This window comes from Caretta caretta, chromosome 8 (genome assembly GCF_965140235.1).
Source record: "Caretta caretta isolate rCarCar2 chromosome 8, rCarCar1.hap1, whole genome shotgun sequence".
In the NCBI taxonomy this organism is placed as follows: domain Eukaryota; kingdom Metazoa; phylum Chordata; order Testudines; family Cheloniidae; genus Caretta; species Caretta caretta.
The window spans coordinates 21,797,291-21,818,094 of NC_134213.1; the positions used below are offsets into that span (position 1 = coordinate 21,797,291).

General features: G+C 46.2%; 1 protein-coding gene across 2 annotated transcripts in view; it reads left to right on the forward strand.

Moving 5' to 3' along the window:
* Nucleotides 1–2,582: 2,582 nt before the first annotated feature.
* ADRB2 (adrenoceptor beta 2) overlaps nt 2,583–20,804 on the forward strand; it is a 61,962-nt gene continuing 43,740 nt past the window's right edge. The window contains exon 1 of one of the 2 annotated variants that reach the window (XM_048860362.2): nt 2,583–4,708. In XM_048860362.2, the coding sequence (XP_048716319.1) occupies nt 3,523–4,708 (1,186 nt within the window). In that variant the 5' untranslated portion in view covers nt 2,583–3,522. The remainder of the gene's footprint in view (nt 4,709–20,804) is intronic. The other variant, XM_048860363.2, reaches the window with a different exon arrangement.

Genomic DNA, 20,804 nt, shown 5'->3' on the forward strand with positions numbered 1-20,804 from the left:
TTCAAAAACAGACTCCAATGAGAGACTGCTGAATTGGAATTAATTTGCAAACTGGATACAATGAACTTAGACTTGAATAGAGACTGGGAGTGGATGGGTCATTACACAAAGTAAAACTATTTCCCCATGTTTATTTCACCCTCCCCCCACTGTTCCTCAGACATTCCTGTTAACTGCTGGAAATGGCCCACCTTGATTATCACTACAGAAGGTTTTCTCCCCCTCGCCCCCCCGCTGGTAATAGGTCATCTTAAGTGATCACTCTCCTTACAGTGTGTATGATAACACCCATTTTTTCATGTTCTGTGTGTATATAAATCTCCTCACTGTATTTTCCACTGAATGCATCTGATGAAGTGAGCTGTAGCTCACGAAAGCTTATGCTCAAATAAATTGGTTAGTCTCTAAGGTGCCACTAGTACTCCTGTTCTTTTTGCGAAGACAGACTAACACGGCTGCTACTCTGAAACCTGTCATTATGGATGGAGGTGTATTTTTAGCCAAAGACACTGCTGCAATCCTTAATCTTAAATGCCAGAAGATCTTTAAGTCCATTCAAATCACAGCCCACAGAACCTCAGGTTTTAAAGTCATGTCCAAAAGACTTCACACACTGCATGGAATGCAATTTATCTCAGAAACAAGAAGGGCTGAGTCAATATGGGTTAATTATAAATAAACAAGCAGATATTAAACATAAAAGGCAAAATTATCTTCATTTAGATGAAAAGGAGCTTGTGGTAGTCTTTATTCCCTAACACAGCAAACTGTTTACTTTTGGGGAAAATGCTTTTACACTCAGACCACCAGGTTAACCATATCTGGCTTCAACATCACCAAGTGGGATGCACTGAAGTTACATGGTCAGCTCAGGCATATTTCTAACAGTATTTCTCAAGTGTTTGGGAAATAACTGAATGCATTTGTTCAGTTCCCTGGTTTTACTGGAGATGGGTCACAGCTGTGATTACAAGCAAATGTGCATTAAGGAGAAACCTTTAGAGCTGTTGAGAGAAAGGGCACTCACTCACCCCAGGCATGTGCCACAAATCATTTAAATTAAAAGTTATTAACCTTTAATTTGAAAAGATTATCTTTTGAGTGTACAGCCAGATAAAGTAGGTACAATCTGTAATAACAATTCCAGTGTAAGGTAGAGGGGGGAAAAACTAAGACAAAGCTATCATGTAAGAAAAGCACATTAAAAATTCCTTCCTCTCCTTGTATACTCCTTTTCTCCAGTCAAAAGATATCTCTACTTACCAAGAAATCAGGAAACTTTAAATTGCAGCACAATCCAAGGAAGAATAAGGTCTTCCTATTAGTGTTCAGGGCCTCAGGATGAGCTAAACTGACTATAAAAAAGACTATATTGGTCTTTAATTGTATATGGCCTTTGAGAGCACAGATGTAGCTCAAACAATGTGTCTGAGATTGGGGCCTCACCTCTTCCAGATTTCTTGAACTCCACTTCCCCTGCCATCTTCCAACTCAGTCCAAAACACATGGTCTCCCTCCATCCTCTTTTTTTTTTTCTTGGATTTATCCAGTTGATAGCTCCCGGGCAGGGAGATAGACAGATAGTATCTGGATGGAAACTAACAATGAGAAATCTGTACTGTTGTATCTTCAGCACCTCTCATTAGGATCAGACCTGGGGAAGCTTCCCTCCGTTCCAGTGTTGCGCTGTCCGTTGTTTACGTGACTTCTCCATGCAATGGCGTACTGTGCCTGCTTTTAAAACAAACACTGAAAAATAGTAAAGGGCCCGATTCTGCCACCCTTACTCCTGTTGAGCTCTATTTTGCTGTGCGAGTGGTCTCTCTGAATGGGTCTAGCTCTAGCAGGAATAATTGGAGGGGGAGGCAGATTCGGATCCTGTCTCAAAGTGACGGTGCCTTGTCAATATATCACTGTTCTTTCGGTTTCTGGCTCTTTGCTTTCTCCAGAGTAAATGATGCGTTATATTTTCTTCTACCCCTCCGTGACCGGGAAGGAAGTTTTCTTTACACCGGTTATATGACTTGGTTTCAGAGATCCCGTGCTAAATTTAGACATGCATGTAAAAGGAGGCTTTGGAAGATGAATGCTGTAAACAGAGAGACACAGCCTACTTCGAAGGCTAATTCAGCAACCAAAGCCGTTGCGCTTATTGCTCGAAACCTTTGATTTCGATCATATCTACACATACCGATCTATATCCGATGTAAATTGGCTAACCGTTGAAAGTAGCTAGACAGATGGGTAGCTGTCTCAGTGATTCTCACTAACTGCATGTCAGGGTACTGGCGGATTGGCAGGGAGACTAGAAATGTACCATTCCCAGCGCTACCCGGTGATTTGAATTAAAGCTGAAGAAGAGAAACTTCAGGTCTAAGGAATAACAACAGGCTGTTGGCTCGCTTTGCGAGCGATGCAGCGGCAGGTCCCCAGGGGATTAGGTGGCGAGGTATGCTGAGAAAGTATCCCTCTTCCTCTCTTTTACAGTGAGCATCTGTAACTTTTCACTTCACCGCTCCACAGGTGGTTTCCGGGCCAATCCACTTCCACAGGACGCTGCGGCAGTTGTGTGTCTGAAAACACACAAGGACCTAGCACGCACTTACTAGCGAGAAGTTCTCTTGATCGCGAGGCAGTAATGTTCGCTGGGAACGGAGCGTGGCGCACGCAAACCAACCTCGCTGGCAATGCACAAGTGAGGCGGGAGGGTGAATGCAGACAGTTGTGCAAAATGCCACTCGGTCGCAGACTCGAAACCTTCGCTGCAAAAGGGCCGAAGTGTCAACAGTGAAACCAAAGCGCCAGGGAAGGCGCGCCTGCCTCTGTCAGCAAAAGCGCCTGGAGCCAGGGATCAGCCTGCGGGCTGTGTTCCCAGGGAGCGCCCTGCTTTGAGAGGCAGATGCGACCGGGGCAAGCAGCGATCCGGGCTGACTGCGAGCTCTGCCAGAAGCACCCGTGGCCGGGGCTGGGGAGTGAGGAGAGAGGGACGTCTGCAGGCTGCAGCGGATCAAAGTGGAGGCTCCCCCGTCAACTAGGGCACCGGGAGAGACCGGCACTGGGGCTGCGAGAACCACCCTAGGGGACAGACCAGCAGGAGCACCGTCACCATTGTCAGCCGTGTGTGTGTGTGTGTGTGTGTGTCCCCGTGTCCTGCTAGCAGCCCATTGGCTGGGGGCTGCCTGATGTCACGGCTGGCTGTTCCTATAAGCTCCCCAACACATAACGGGCTCAGGACACTTGTAGACGAGACTCCCGGCAGGGCAGGAGCTGCCCAGGCTGCAGCGCGCGTGTGACTGCTCCAGGGCACCAGCCAGGCGCACCGGGCACCGAGCGCAGGAGACAGCCGGCGTGTAAAGAGCGCGAGCGGAGCGCCGGCGCTGCGCAGTGGGCATCGGCCTGTCCCAGACTTGCCTGCGAAGAGCCCCGGCGCTGTGCGGCGGGGGATCGGACGCGGGGCCGCCCGAGGCTTGCATGTCAACAGGGAGCAGAGCGCAGAACGTGCGCTGCTGCGGGTAGGAAGCCATGGGATCGGTGAGTCCCACCAGCCCGGGGCTTGCTGCGGTCAATGTGAGCAGCAGCGAGGACACGGGCAGTTCCAGCCTGTCGCAAGACGTCTGGATGGTGGGCATGGGCATCCTGATGTCTGTGATCGTGCTGGCCATCGTCTTTGGCAACATCCTGGTGATCACCGCCATCGCCAAGTTCCAGCGGCTGCAGACCGTCACCAACTACTTCATCACTTCCCTGGCGTGCGCCGACCTGGTGATGGGGCTGGCCGTGGTCCCCTTCGGAGCCAGCCACATCATGCTGAAGCAGTGGAAGTTTGGGAACTTCTGGTGCGAGTTCTGGACCTCCTTAGACGTGCTGTGTGTCACGGCCAGCATCGAGACCCTCTGCGTCATTGCCGTGGACAGGTATTTCGCCATCACCTCCCCCTTCAAGTATCAGAGCCTGCTGACCAAGAGCAAAGCCAGGATTGTCATCCTCGTGGTCTGGGTGGTGTCTGTTTTGACCTCTTTCTTGCCTATCCAGATGCACTGGTACAGAGCAGAGGGCCCGGTAGCTGAAAAGTGTTACAAAGATGAGAGTTGCTGTGACTTCTTCACCAACCAAGCCTATGCCATCGCTTCTTCCATCATCTCCTTCTACTTGCCTTTGGTGGTCATGGTCTTCGTCTATGCCAGGGTCTTCCAGGTAGCCAAGAAGCAGTTGAAGAAGATAGACAAATGTGAAAGGAGGTTTCATAACCAGAACAACCACCAGCAGGAGCAGAATGGGAGAGGAAGTCACAGGAGAACCTCCAAGTTTTGTTTGAAGGAGCACAAAGCCCTGAAAACCTTGGGGATCATCATGGGCACCTTCACTTTGTGTTGGCTGCCCTTCTTCATAGTCAACATCGTGCACGTGATACAGGACAACATTATCCCCACTTACCTGTACATCCTCCTGAACTGGTTGGGATACGTCAACTCCGGCTTCAACCCCCTTATTTACTGCAGAAGCCCGGACTTCAGGTATGCTTTCCAGGAGCTCCTGTGCCTCCGGCGATCTGCCCTGAAGATGCACGCCAATGGATATTCCAACAGCAACGGGAAAAGTGACTTCAACGAGGAGGAGGATGGATATCAGTTGGGACAAGACAAAACGTGTGAATTGCTGTGTGATGGAGCGGGGCCACCTGCCAGTGAGGACTTATTGCACTGTAAAGGTACTGTGCTGAACGGTTGCGTTGAGTCCCAGAGCATCAGTCATAGCACACACGATTGCATATTGTAGAGAGATGAGCCTTTACCAAAAACAAAAATAACCCAGTCCAATGAAAAAGGCACCTTTAATGTAGTATCTGCAAGAGAACTAAAACTAGCAACCTTTATACAAGTATGTGGGAGTGCCCCCTTTAGGGGCGGGAGGGGGTTGTTTATTTGCAGGATGTACAAAATCCTCGGGCAAGTACATATTTATATGCACCGGGGATTATTTTAAGACTGTGGATGAGGGTCATCCCTTGAAGACTTGATGACTGTTGTGGTGTTTGTGTTTATCTACCTCAGAGATCTAGTAATAATAAGCACGTAACTGCTGCCCTCAAGCCTAGCAGGACTCCTGTCCCTTTGGTGAGTGGGCTGTCTCCCATCAGAGGGGAAGATGATCCTTTACTTCGGGGACGAGTCAGGGCTCGATTTGCCGTCATTTGGGGGAATCGAGTCTGAAGTTTACTTCTTTGTGCAGTGAATACTGGTGTAAGGATGACCTCACTGCACCTGTTTGTCCAAATTCCTGTCCACTGTATAAAAGTATGGTGACAACTTTAAGTGATGCTCTAATGACTTCATACTCAGTTCTGCTAGGAATGGCTCATCTCCCCCGCACCAAATCCCCATTAATCCCAGTTCAGTCTTCATGTTAGTGCAGTAAACATACCTTTCAACTGCCCTTCCTTTGAGATCTGAGCTTCCCAAAGACTTGGCTGTGAAACTAATGGGTAATGTCCGCGTATGCTAAAGAAACCAGCCCCTTTCCCCATTACTAGAGGCTTCCTACGCTAATAGTGTTCTTCACTTGCGATCTTTGTTCCCTCTTGGCATCTGGAGAGGTCTGAGCCTAAATGCCAGCGGAATTCATGAGGATTAAGCCCATAATTATAAAGTTGTTAGCACTAGGGTTCTGCAGTTGACATCATCCAAAAGCAGGGAGCGGGGGTGGCTGGGAAGCTCAGCGAGGGCTGTAACACGATAACTAGCACTTCCCTTCTGGCCACACTGAACCTGATTCCCCTGCCACCACCCCGTGGCTGAGCTTGCTCTGCCCTGGAGGCGAGCGAGCACTGATTGGAAAGGTGGGCAGAGCAGTGCTCGGCAGGTTCCAACAGGTTTCAGCTCAGGGAGTAGCCCATGAGCAGTTCCCATTGACAGCTCGTTCCGTTTACAGAGGGACTCTAAAGACATTTCAACGCCACTTCAGTGGCAGTGTTCGCAATAGAGGCGCTTTCCCCCTGTCTATTTGGGTCTCAGTGGCCTCAGAGGTCCAAGCGTGGAGTAGGCTAGGACACGCAGTGGGGGCTCTTCGGCAATGACCTGTGAAATAAAGGGTGGTTTGATCCCGGTCATTATGTTCTGTATTATTTGTTAAGCACTCAGTGTGCTTGGAGCTGTACCCCTCCGGTCTGAGCGAGCTTAAGCTCTAAATCATGGGCTTTGGGGGTCACTGAGGGAATTCATCTGGGCTGTATTTTCCCCCTCCTGAAATTTCCCCTTTTAGTCTTCCCATCTTTCAACGGTGGTTACACCCCCTCTGGAGTCCCAGCGCTAAGGGGATCATGGGCCTGGCAGTCTGCCCTTTATAGTGCTCTTATAAAGCATTTTGTGTAATCTCCGACTGTGTCCCCCATCTCATGAGGGACAGGAACACCGTATCATGAGCCAGGCCACTCCAGGCTGTTGTACAGTGAAATCCCCCCTCCACATCCAATAAACCAGCTCTTGAACATGATTTCTCATGTACAAAACAAAACAATCAAATGAAACACGCGGTCAAAACATGAATCAATTTTAGCCTCAGATGGAGGGTCTGGGACAAATCCCTGTTTATGGAAAAGTCCTCTGGAACTGTACAAGGGTGAAGCCAACAAAGTTCTGTCGGGTGCTTTTAAAATTACCATCAAACCTTTAGATTTTTAAAGGAAACCAGATAGTTTCTGTAGGGGGAGATAGAATCACTCTATAGAATTCTATACAAGAGAGATACTTCTGTTAAATTTGGAAGGCTGATTTAAAGAAACAAATAAACTAATGTTCTCTGTTCAATTCTATAGGACTTTTCATTAAAAAAAAGAAACAGGCCTGGGGAATTTGGGAGAATGTAGAAGACTATGACTGTAAATTTCCTGGAGAAGGTAGCTGGAAAATTGTCCTGTGTGCTGCTAAAAATCACAGAAAATTCCTCTAGCTAAAGGTTTTCCCAATCTTTAAAATAAAATAACAAGGTGTATTTAATTCAGAGAGTGTTTGGTCTCAGGAGACAGTGGATATGGAAGGGTAGATCAGTCTTTGTTTTTCTGGCCCCGTTTTATTTATTAGCTTTCCCTCTTGGCAGGTTTTACATTTTGTTCCTGGTTTGCAAACCTTGCTTCATGTTGGCTGCAAGCTCCCCGGGGCTGTCAGATGGGAAGCTAATACTCAGACACAAGTGGACAGGTGCGGGTGGGGAGGAGTACAGAGACCTGTGGGGGAGCGAGAGGAGACTGTTACCCTTCAGCAGAGCAGCCTCTCGATGCAGGAAGCAGTGATCAGAAAACGGGACTCTTCCTTCAGGCTTACATAGACGTTTTTTTAAAAGGGTGCAGCATGGCTGCAAAGAGAATGTGAAAGAGAAGGGTCCTTTCAAAACATGTGAAAAAGACTGAGGTGGGGGAAGATCACACACTGGGTCCCTTACAAAGCAGTGACACGTTTCCATTCCAATCTGTTCTATGTATTTGTATGCCAGATCCCTCAACACAGTATCTGAATGCTTAATATCTTGGTATGTTTCTATTTTGCTGCTTTGTTATTGCACTCTGTTAATACAGGCGTGCTGTCTTAGGGAACTGCTTTGAGCTTTGACTAATTTGCTTGAAATAGCTTTTGGTCAATCTCGGAATCATGCATGGGTTAGGCAACCAAGACTGTTTTGACCTGTGCCCTAGGATTCCAACAAGGAGTTTCCTGGAACAGTGTCTTAGTGGGAAGAAATATCAGAGAAAACAAAACAAAAAAAACAAATGCAAAGAGTCGTGGTGTTTTCAAATGGTGAGCTGCTCCCAACCTCAGCATTTATTCCACCGCACACCCACGCCTTTGCCCTGAAAAAACTCTCCACCAAGAATATCGTCACTAACTGTAATTGGTATTTCCAATGAATTTCTGAATGAGCCTTTGCAAATCATTTGTGATAACTCCTGGAAAGCTGTCCATGTAAAGCATAGATTGGCTTCGCCTTATGTTCTTTCTGTATTGAAAATGCTTTTGGCACATAGTTGGGGAAGTTTCCTGTGGTTCCTGGGAGCTGCTGAGCAGTCAGGAAGCTCAATCTCCTAAGCGTTATCCTTTCAAGTGAGGCCTGCTGCAGAGATTGTCAAGTGAGTGGTGAGGATTTGCCTACTGATTTCTTACAAGCTAAAGTCTCTGCATCTTGATCAGAAATCTGTAGTTTGCTCTCTTTCAGGTTAGATCTTTTGTTGTGTCTGTTAACTGCAGATGCCAGAGGGATGTAACTAAGTAGCGGAGCCCCCTCCCCCGCCAAACTGGTAAAAGGTATGCTGAGTTGTTCTTTGCAGAATATACAGTGTTTCTTCCTGTTGCCCAACTCACTCACCTACCCTCCAAGTGGAGAAAGCACTTTGTTTAGCAGCTAGTAAGCATATGTAGCCCGAACCACCTTCATAAACCTTCCAATTTGTGCATAGTCATGCTTGGGATTAGTGTTTACACCATGCAAGGTGGTTATTAAAACAGTAAAAAGCCTGCTGTCAGGTTCAAGAGAGGTGACCGGGAGGGACATGCTGCAGCAGAGTTTGGAGCAAAATGCATGGGGCTTTCTGACAGCCCTTTCTGCAGCTAGGGGCCAATTGTGAAGTGTGATTAATGGAGAGACTCACTGCATCTGTGAAATTAGAAGAATGCTAAGGCAAATCTCCACAAAAACAATGCTGCGTTATCTTTTGCACCTTTAACAGTTGTCCTTAAAGGAGACGGCCAAATTAAAAGACAAAGCCAGACACCATGCAACACAATGAAGTGGGACTATTTATAGCAGAGACCTTGCAGTCACAGTACACACACTTGCACTATTGTGCTACTTTGCAAAGGAGTATCTGCAAGTTAAAGGGGGGCCACCATGTCATGGCTTTTCCGACACGGTGATGCGAGCTCAGAGACTACAAAAGTGTGTGTGTGCGGGAAAATGAAGGAATTCGGGGCGGGGGGGGAGTGGAATGATTCAAATCACCTCTAAAAATGTGGAATGTGAAATAAAAAATAATGGCAACAAAATTTAAAATAAAAATACCAGGCATTCTTTAAACATGCGGAGCGTTCAACCCTGCAGAAGTCTGTGGAAGGATTGTAGAGATAACTGTGTAGCACCCACATTCCCTTTAGGGTCCAATTCACCATTGACCTGCACCTTGTGTAGTCATTTGCCCCATTGTGAAGTAAGTTCAAAGCAGGTGTAAACGATGCCATTCTGCTTTGTTTTCACGCTCACTTTGCACTGGTAGCAATGGTGATACAAGGTGCTAGGGTGAATTCAGCTCTGAGACATTTTGAACCGTGTCCATGAAGCCTTGTCTCAACTATTGGCATTTTATAGGGAAGAGGAGTTGAAATGGGTGCTCCTCCCTCTCCCCAGCAAAGTGGGCCTGGTCCTCTGGGAAGAGTGGCTAAAAGAGCCGGATCCTTGAATCCTCCTTTAGAGGATGGGAGGTGTGGTTGCCATTACAAAGAGTTCTGCCTGGGTCAGGACTGCAGGGCTGAGCCCAAAGTATATACAGAGAAAGAGAATGTGGCCTGAGAAAGCTTCTTCCTCTTTCACTAGCTGTCTCCCTCCTATGGGAGATGACTTCCAAGATATCCCTGCTTGTCTGCCATTGACTGCCCCCTAGCACCAAGCAGAGAACAGGGTTTGCTTTAAGGAAGTTGCCTGGTGCATCGCTCCCTGCTGTTGATGTCAGGCTGTAAGCAGATCCTGTGCACAGTTCAATTCCCATATTAAGCCTTTAAAATACAGCCAGTCCCATTGAAGCAAACACATAGTGATGACGTTACAGGGTACATGCAATTGCTGTTAGGGGAGTCACTGGGTCTACAAAAACAATCTCTTTCCAGATAAACATTAACACACTGTCCTAGCAGAATGAAACCTGACACAGTGCAAGATTTAGGAACTCAGAAACTCAGGTGCCATTTGTTAATGAAGCTCGTTTTGTGTAGTATGAGGATTTAGATACAGAATGCTATTGTACAGTACAGTAGGTGCATGTAAACACACACATTCATTATCTACATGTTGCATATGCTGCATCAGTGTGTGTGTATATTAATTATTATTATATAGCAGTCCAGAGTAAGTAAAAAATTAGGTACAAGTTGTGGTTCTCGATTTCCTCTCCTGTGTTTTTTAGTCTGAACAGCCAGCAACCAACAATCGCTGTCAGTGTTTGGAATATGAATATGAATATACCCTTATGAATGGAATTACATGCACATGTGACATGGAGGATACACACCAGGATAGGGTAGCTTATAAGATTGATTGGGCCAAGTAGGGGGGAAACGGCAACCCCTCACAAGTGGCAGGGTGACATTCTCTTTAGCAAGGGCCCAGTTCTTCTGTCATTGACGTTACTGCCAAACTTCCATTGACTTCAGTGGTTCAATAGGAGTGGGCCCTGAGTGTAAACAATGCCACACCCTCATTGCTAGTGTTGTGCATGTTTTGTCAATGACCACATTTGTTTGGCTATTTGGTATTAAAACTTCAAATGCTCTTGCTGTGTGTATCTGAAGAAGAGGCGTGAACAGGGACATGGCTTATCTCAGAACCACAGGGCTGTTCCAAGCACTGGAAGATGGAAGGGTCAGGAAGCAATAGGTTATTCACTGTGAGGCAAGGCTGGGAAGATGACCGGGATATGGTGGCACTGATCAACACAGACAGGATGGGTAAAGGAGGCATCATTAGTCCTGAGATTTGCGTGTAGATCACCTGACAATTGCTTCAGGTTTTACTTTTCTCTCTGACGTCAGCACAGGTGGGGTGTGAGCTGTGGAGGTCTCAAACTAGCTGAAGCTGAAGGAAAGGATCAGCAACTTCTTTGGAAATCCACCAAACAATAGGTCAGATTCTCAGGTGCTTAGTCATGTGTTACTCAGTCTTACTCAGCCAAACTCTCATTGGACTTGGCTCAGTGAAAACTGTTGACTTTCCATAGAAACATGACAGTTCAGAGAATGAAACTGTCATGGACCCAACCAGTTACAATATAACACACACAATAAATGGGCCCCTATAGAAACTGCCATGTGGAGATTAAAAAATGCAGAAAGGAAAACCTCTTGCCTGGTCATTTATTTTGTAATGAAGAAAATATCCTAAAAAACAGCAGAAACAGGTATATATAGATAAAGTATCTGGGCCAGATCCCCAGCTGGTGTAAAGTGACTTCAGTGCAGTTTTGTCTGTTTATATTAGCTGAGGATCTGGCTCAGAGTGTATAATACGCATTGTGCTGCTTTCACTCGTGGAAAAAAAAATCCTAGAGAATTCCACTGTCACTGAAATGAAATACCATGTCCAGACCTAAAATAATGTGCTCCACTGAAAACACACAGGCCTACATTCTGTGCTGCTGGTTTGTACCTCCCACAAAGACTGCCGTGTCACTGAGATTGCACCAGAGGCAAGTAGAATATTTTGTACCCCTTGTGTATGTATATGTATAGTCCCTGTGAATATATTTTATAGTGGGGGATAAGTGCCCTCCCCATCTATTGCTTATTGCACTTTGGATGAATAGAGTTTTGCATAACATCCATGCTCAGTTGTGTAATTCTTTGAATTCTTGTAAGTCTTGGTGCTGTAATTCCTGCTTTAGCAGTGTTGCAGAATAATGGTGTAGCTGCAGACCCCTGAGTCTTTTTTTACTCTGGTAGCTGCATTTTCCACTTCAGGAGCTGTCTTCGCTCCGTCCTCCAAAGCAGACATAGTATGTAGAGTCCCTCCACTGTGTCAGTCTTTTGCTTCATTGGAGACATTCCTGGAGAGCTTTTGCTTTGTGAGATGCCTTGGCCTCAGAAGATGAATTGTCAATATCAGAGAATTATTGATGTGTGTACAATTAACCTATGAGAAGTATGCTGATCCAGAGCCCCAGTTATGGGGAATTCTCACAGCTCAAACCTTTTTCTGTAATGGGCCAATTCCAAACACCCCAAGATCTGGAGAAGTCCAGGTTTACACCTATATTTCACTCCCACAAGTTCAGGACCCTGGGCTTTGATTCTGCCTATGGTGAATTTTGAAAGCAGGGTTTTGCTCTGTGCCCATCTCTAGTTACTATGGAATCTCTCTCTCTCTCTCAGCTGTGCTTTCCTTAGTTCAGACGTATGGTATATGCTGTAGAATCTAGCTAATTCATATCCCCAAAATCAGAAAACAGCTGATTGCTATAGGAAGTTAGTGATGAAAGGCACTGCAGGTCAATGCATATTATACTATAGCATGATATCAAAAGGACATGTATGGATGGATGTATATAGAGGAGCCAAGGTTGTGAGCTGAAGGATCAAGGGCAAACAGTTGAGGTTCCACTGACTGTACATGTAAATCTACCCCCATTCCTCTGCATTCTGGGCCAGGTGTTTAGCTCCTAAATTGCCGAAGTCTAATGTGCTGGGCACATTAAAGATGAGAGCAAGAGTTGTGTTGAGACACGGCGCGGAGGCAGGGAAAGGGAGGAGGAGAGCTAGTTACCAAATATCCAGAAATATTAGCAGCGTGAAATTTAAAGAAGTTAAGAAACAAGAAAGAGCCCCTGCCTCTCTGGAGAGGTAACAAAAGGGTGAGTGAGCACATACCATGCTCTCCAGCTTGGCAATGTCACAAGACTCTACATTTTTCAAGCCCTTTATTTATTTACTTACTTACTATAAAGGACCTATTTTAGCCAGTGCATGAGGCCTCCCAATTTTGACAATGCTGAGCAAGAGCTAACAGAATGCTGAGATCCTCCCACTGAATCTCCCTGCCTTCTTGTGTTACAACAGCCCAGTCTTCAGGAGTTAGAAACACTGAGGCTGGCAAACAGGAAAGATTGGCTTTCTCTCGCCTTTCTCTTCCACTTGTTCTTCTTGCTTCTTTTCACCAGCCTGGCAAATCTGTTTCCCAATGAGATCAACTTATGGAATAGGTCATTTCCCCAGGCTGCAGGCTCCCTCCATTGTTTACTCTCCCTTTGCTAGGTTCACTTTCTGCTGTCTGGGATCTCTGAGCCCACCTGTGTAATGGAAACTGCCCTCCCCTATAAAGTAGGATGGAACAAGGTTCCTGCATGACCTTGTTATCAGTAACTGACACCATACTGAGCAAAAAGAATGAGGAGTACTTGTGGCACCTTGGAGACTAACAAATTTATGTGGGCATAACCTTTTGTGGGCGAAAACCCACTTCATCGGAGGCATGCAGTGGAAAATACAGTAGGAAGATATAGATATATGCACAGAGAACATGAAAAAATGGGTGTTGCCATCCACACTATCACGAGAGTGCTGATAGTAGCTCACCTTAATTGATCACCCTCATAGAATCATAGAATATTTGGGTTGGAAGGGACCTCAGGAGGTCATCTAGTCCAACCCCCTGCTCGAAGCAGGACCAATCCCCAATTTTTGCCCTAGATCCCTCAATGGCCCCCTCAAGGATTGAACTCACAACCCTGGGTTTAGCAGGCCAATGCTCAAACCACTGAGCTATCCCTCCCCCCAATAGTGGGTATGGTAACACCTATAACTAATACTGATCATAATGGGTATGTCTACATTGCAATTAAAAACTTGTGGCCAGCCCATGCCAGCTGACTTGGGCTAAGGGGCTGTTTAATTGTGTTTGACATTCAGACCTGGGTTGGAGCCCAGGCTCTAGGATCCTGCAAGGTGAGAGGGTCCCAGAGCTCCAGCTTCAGCCGAATGTCGACACCACAGTTGAACAGCCCCTTAGCCCAAGTGCTGTAAGCCCAAATCAGCTGACACGGGCCAGCTGCAGGCTTTTAATTGCAGTGTAGACATACCCAGTGGGTACTGAAGGGAGTGCACAGGACCAGCCACTTCTTGTGATACTACAAGCGGGGAATGCCGCTCTGAAGCTACAACAGGCTCTGCTTGGGCACAGCAGTCCACGTATGTATCAGCTGTAGGATCAGAGCAGACTATGAACTAGCCTAATCTTTAACGTAGAAGTACCCCAGCAGGTCTCAGTAACGCAGCCTGGATCAAGACAGAGCATAGTGGGAGCTGTAGTTTCTATCTGTACTAAATATGAAGGCAGCTACAGGCTGCACTGTAGAATTCCTTGGGCCAGCTTGCCTGTAAAGTGCTGCCAGGGGCTATTCATAAGATTGTGCCAAAATAACCACGATGCACCACTCTGACTCCAATTTTACACAGGAATCATAGTGTAATGGAGCGAAGAATCAGGACCAATATTTTGCAAGGTGTCAGACCTTGACAGAATATTGTTGAATCACAAAAATGGGCTTGCAGGTCCTCCATTAACATAATGACAGCTTTCCTCCCGTCTTCTCATCTTCCCAGTGGCAGGAAAGGATATCTGAAGTCCTGTGCAATATTGCTGGTGCCAGTGAGAGTGCATGGGGAAATAGTTTTTTGTTTACTGTCCTTGGTAAGGTCATTTTTGCACAATTGTTTATATAAAAATATGGAGTAAAGAAATGTAAATATATTTTTGTTCTTATAGCTAGCTAGAGAGAGAGATATATGAAAATATGTATGTACAAAGTCTGAGTATTTATTACAGGCCCTACTGTTTGACATGTGTTTAAATAAAGAGTATTTATGGTACTGCTTCTGCCGTTGATTTGCTGTCATTTTGGCTGGTTGCATGTCTCACACTTTCCCCCAAACACTGCTGATAAATCCTCCAAGATTTGGAAACAAAACAAAGCCACCAACCATGCATTAGCAGGCAGGATGCAAAACGTTCTTGAGTTTGCATAACCTTTTTTGCATAAGGTTTTCCTCTCTTGGGGCCTGATCCTATGAGGGACTGAGCACCTTCATCTCCTGAATCCAGCAGGAATTGAGAGTGTTTAGCACTTCCCAGGATAGGGCCCTCTCTCTGTTTCATCTCACCATCGAGGGCTATCATTCTAATGGTTTTCAAACAATCCGTCTGCTCTTCTGTCTGATCACTTTGCAAACAACATATCACTGTCTTGAATGAATACTGCTTGCAGCATCGTTATAGCCATCTTGGTCTCAGAATATTAGAGAGATCAAGTGGGTGAGGTAATATATTTTATTGGACCAACTCAGGGCTTAAATTCTCACAGATTATTTCCCGGATATGATAAATAATGGACATGTCGTTCCCGCCATGCTATAAAAATTCCAGGACCAAATGGGGAGAGGGGAGGGTGGGGGAGGAGAGGGGAAGCAGGAGGCCTCAGGGCTCCAGGCTTCAGCATCTGGGCTGGGGTGGGGGGAGGGTGAGTGGAGCTCAGGGCTTCTGCCCTGCAGGCTGGTGAGGCTAGGGCTTCTGCCCTGTGCGGTGTGGGGCACGGGGCTTCAGCCCCCTGGGGGTGGGTGCACTGGGGCTTGGGGCTTCAGCTCCATGGGAGGCACACTGGGGCTTGGAAATGTTTACCAGACCTCTGCTCCGGACAGCTCCGGCTTAATTTAAGCCCAACTTAATCTGAATCTGGCCCAACTTCTACTAGTGAAAGAGGCAAGCTTTTAAGCTACACAGTGCCCAGACCTGAAGAAGAGCTCTGTTTAGCTTGAAATCTTGTCTCTTTCACCAAGAGAAGTTGGGCCAATGAAAGATATTACCTCACACCCCCCGCCCCCTTGTATCCTGAATGAATAATGTACTTTTGCCACAGAACAGGCCTGTTTAGGAGGTGCTGTCATGCACTTATTTACAGCTTTGTTAAACCGTTTGGTTGCTGATCTCCAGTGCCAGTGTTCCAGCGGGACTTCAGAGAAACAGATGTAAAATACTGAGAGCATTCCCCTGCTCGATTAGATCATTTAAAATCAGACGGGACCGAGCACTAGAAAATGTATCCTGGAGACCAGTCCTACATTGGCAGGGAATGGCAATAGCATACCTTGATAGGTCCTTTCCATTTGTACCCTCTACAACTCCTTGAAGGTAGTTCCAGGTCAGGGCTGGAGCAACTAGGTGGGGTATTTGAAAAGTATGATAGTTTTATGGCTCGTTGTACCATGCAGATAAAGATTTCTGGTGAAGAACATAAGAACACTGGACTGTAACAGATCTCCTGGATCATCCAGTCCCTTGCTATCACAGGCAACCCCACATTAAAACATTTATCAAGCTCCATCCTAAATCTAGGTTTCTTGTCCCCATTACTCCTAGTGGAAGGCTGTTCCAGAACCTCATTCCTCTGGTTGCTCCAGGGGACCCATCACTGCAGGTGTCCGAGATGAAACAAAATGGTTAACGTCAGCCAGAAACACAGCCCAGAGTGTTGCAATGAAAAGTATTTTGCATTCTTCATGCTACATAGGGCTGTGATAAGGGCTTCTGTAGTGAAAGGCCTGTGTATGCCCTGCGTAGTTCAGCATTCCCCCTTCCCAAAAAATAATAGCAGGGCTTTGCAGAGGCACAGCACAGCTTGGGCAGGGAAATGGTTAAATCCAGTCATTGCCAAAGCCACCACAACTATCCAGAATCTAATCATTTTCTTCATTGATAAGTATTAGTTTTAAAAAGGACTGAGAACACTAGAGAGATCCAAGCCTTTCCTGACAGGGTGGGCCCTGAGTTGGTGCCAAACCTTCAATGGACTTTGAGGGCACTCAGCACCGCACAGGATCAGCCCTACACTTTCAAGTGGGACCTCATCTTGGAGTAAATTTCCAGCCACATCACACTACATAGAAAGGCATTTTACCCTTATGAGCCATGACCACCAATTCTCCCATCCCTTTGTGTTTGAACCGGGGCTTCCCTCCTTCCCCAACCTGCCTCCTCCTCAGGTTTGATCCTGCAGTGATGTCACTGTAGCGAGGACAATGTGACATGACAGTGGTTACTATGAAAATTACCTGCAGTCTCACAAACACCTGACTTCATGGCAGGCTCAAGCAGCAGGGAAACCTGGTCTGGAAGGCAGGGATCCTTACTATAGACTGTCCCAACCCACGGTTCCAAACACCCCCTTCCTGGGCTCCAGGTGTTCAAATTCCAGAGCTGAATCCTGCAGCTTCAACCCGGTCCTTTGAAATGTATAGGCAGCAAAAGGAGCCTCAGGGAAATCCCTTCCAAGTCTTTTCTCCTTAGATAAATATTTGCTTCTCTCAAGTGCATGCTAGTGCAAGAGTCTCCTTCATTTTTTAGGTTTCAGAGTAGCAGCCGTGTTAGTCTGTATTCGCAAAAAGAAAAGGAGTACTTGTGGCTAGACTAACCAATTTATTTGAGCATAAGCTTTCATGAGCTACAGCTCACTTCATCGGATGCATTCAGTGTAAAATACAGTGAGGAGATTTATATACACACAGAACATGAAAAAATGGGTGTTATAATACACACTGTAAGGAGAGTGATCACTTAAGATAAGCTATTACCAGCGGGGGGGGGGGGGGGGGAGAAAACCTTTTGTAGTGAAAATCAAAGTGGGCCATTTCCAGCAGTTAACAAGAACCTCTGAGGAAGAGTAGGGGGTGGGGTAGTGGGGGGGGGGGAAATAAACATGGGGAAATAGTTTTACTTTGTGTAATGACCCATCCACTCCCAGTCTCTATTCAAGCCTAAGTTAATTGTATCCAGTTTCCAAATGAATTCCAATTCAGCAGTCTCTCATTGGCCCTATGATGGTGTCCCCTGAATAGATATGTGGACACAGCTGGCAACAGGCTTTGTTGCAAGGATAGGTTCCTGGGTTAGTGTTTTTGTTGTGTGGTATGTGGTTGCTGGTGAGTATTTGCTTCAGGTTGGGGAGCTGTCTGTAGGCAAGGACTGGCCTGTCTCCCAAGATCTGTGAGAGTGGTGGGTCGTCCTTCAGGATAGGTTGTAGATCCTTGATGATGCGCTGGAGAGGTTTTAGTTGGGGGCTGAAGGTGATGGCTAGTGGCATTCTGTTGTTTTCTTTGTTGGGCCTGTCCTGTAGTAGGTGGGTACTCTTCTGGGTACTCTTCTGGCTCTGTCAGTCTGTTTCTTCACTTCAGCAGGTGGGTGTTGTAGTTGTAAGAATGCTTGATAGAGATCTTGTAGGTGTTTTTCTTTGTCTGAGGAGTTGGAGAAAATGCGGCCTAATCACATCAGCCACACTATCAGAGGCTCGTTCATCTGCACATCTACCAATGTGATATATGCCATCATGTGCCAGCAATACCCCTCTGCCATGTACATTGGTCAAACTGGACAGTCTCTATGTAAAAGAATAAATGGACACAAATCAGATGTCAAGAATTATAACATTCAAAAACCAGTCAGAGAACACTTCAATCTCTCTGGTCACTCGATTACAGGCCTAAAGGTCGCAATATTACAACAAAAAGACTTCAAAAACAGACTCCAACGAGAGACTGCTGAATTGGAATTAATTTGCAAACTGGATACAATGAACTTAGACTTGAATAGAGACTGGGAGTGGATGGGTCATTACACAAAGTAAAACTATTTCCCCATTTTTATTTCCCCCTCCCCCCTCTGTTCCTCAGACGTTCCTGTTAACTGCTGGAAATGGCCCACCTTGATTATCACTACAAAAGGTCTTCTTCCCCGCCCCCCCTCTCTCCTGCTGGTAATAGCTCATCTTAAGTGATCACTCTCCTTACAGTGTGTATGGTAACACCCATTTTTTCCTGTTCTGTGTGTCTATAAAGCTCCTCACTGTATTTTCCACTTAATGCATCCGATGAAGTGAGCTGTAGCTCACGAAAGCTTATGCTCAAATAAATTGGTTAGTCTCTAAGGTGCCACAAGTCCTCCTTTTCTTTTTGCTTGATTTTTTAGGTCCACAAAGAGGAGGAAACCCTTCAGGCAACCTTGGGCGTGGAGGGAAGGGCTCTCTCTCGCCCCGAGGTTTCAGTCCTTATTCCTATCAGAGCCACCCAGCTGAAAGCATTACTCACCCTTTCTGAATCTCACCACTGCAACCTGAACACTTGCTTCTCAAACCCCTGGGTGTAACTGGGCTCATAAATGTTACATGATCCAGGACCAAATCCTGAAGGCATTTACTCAGTCTTTACTCATTGATTTTACTATCAGTTTTGCCTGAGTAAGCACGGAATAAAACCTGAGTAAATAGCTCACAATCCAGCTCGATAAGATAGCTTTTCTCGGTCACATGTTTTTAAAAGGAGATATTGCTTCATGGGACATAGCTCCCGGAGAGTTACATGAAACAGGGGTAGGGGAAGGAGGGAGAGAAGGAACTACCTTAATTATTTGTTAATTCATTTATCAATATATTAATATTGGACCCCAGTTCTAGACCGTTCACTATCCAAGTGTTTTCTCATTCCTGGCTCAGGAATCCCCACCCTTTTTGGTCCCACCTGATTTATTTGTTCTGAGACTAGATGGCAGGTAGCCGTGTATGTTAAATATAGGTTGTCATGCCCTATCCAATAAGCTCCTGCTTGAAGTGAGGCCCCATGAGCCAAGTCTCTGTTACACTAGTGTAAATGAACCTGGCATCCCTTGCTTTCAATCAGCAGACTCTTTGGGGAAGGGAGACTGTCTCCCGCAGTGTGTTTGTACTGTGCCTAGCCCAACGGAGCCTTGGTCCTAACTGGAGTCCCTGCATGCTACTGTAATATGAATCAATCATCATAATACTGAAGATTTACACTAGTGCAGCTGAATTGAAAACCTGGCCCTTTTTCTTTCCATGCACGTTCTAGGTTTAAAATATCCCTTTTGTTCTAGGTGCAGAAGTCTCCTGGGTATAAGGTTTGTGTGATCAGCCTAGCACCCAAAAGAATAGAAAGAAAAAGAAATCCCTTCTCTTTGTGTCAGGAAACAAAGATAATTAGAGGGAGAAGCATCACAGTGATCACTGCCTTGGTCTGGGGTTGCTAAATTAATGCTGAATCTCAGAGGATAGGTTCTAGGTTGTGCTCACTAGAAGATTTGATCCTCCCCATCACACCTTGTTATATGCAGATCCCCATTTTACCATTCTCATGTCTCCTCCCTCATTGATCCCACCCTCTGTACATGTGCTGTCAATTGGTCAGGACTCAGAAGCAAAGGGCCTGTGTGACTCATCCTTATTAAACCCAAGTATCTTCAGCTCTTGTAATTCCCCAGTAGGTTTGGCTGTGTTGTGACCTGCGGGGGCACTGATTTTAATTGCCTATTATTCAGCTTGTTTGTCCTTTCACAGTCAGATTCTGCTCTCTGTCACACTGGTGAAAATCTGCAGTTCACTCCACTGACATCAAGTTCAACAACTGATAGTAAACTCTGAAAAAGCATAATCTGTGAAGCATGGCTGCTGGCATGGTTGTGAAATGACTGCGGAGAGGGTGGCTTTCACAACTGTGCTGGTGGAACAAATATTACTCAATGTGGCAAATTTCCCTAGTGTAGACAAGGTATCAGTGTCTTCAGTTTGTATTTTGCTCAGGGCTTGATTGTGAGACATTAGTCACCGCCCTGAACTAGGGGGTTTCATGCAAAATGCACTGCACCAGGCATAGCCTGAGGGGGGCATTGTGCCTCAGCGATATCCCTTGGAGGTACAGTTCCTTCCCTGCTTCCCTCCTGCTCCAGGGGAGCAGTAATTTGCTGTTCTATACGAGCACCAAGTTACGACACCCACTGCACTGGCAGAGCTGTGCTGGTTGGTGGGCTGGGGCACAGTGCCAAGGCTTCCTGCCTGCTTTGGCCAGGGCCGGGGGAAGAAAGAGGCATGCAGTGCCCAGTCACACCTTTGTGGTCCTGGTTGCCTATGCAGGAGCGTAAGATGGGGGCTTACTCCTCCCAGTGCCAGACATGCCAAATCTGCGAAGAAACCACAGAAATTGGGCTAGTTTTTGGCTTGTAGCTTG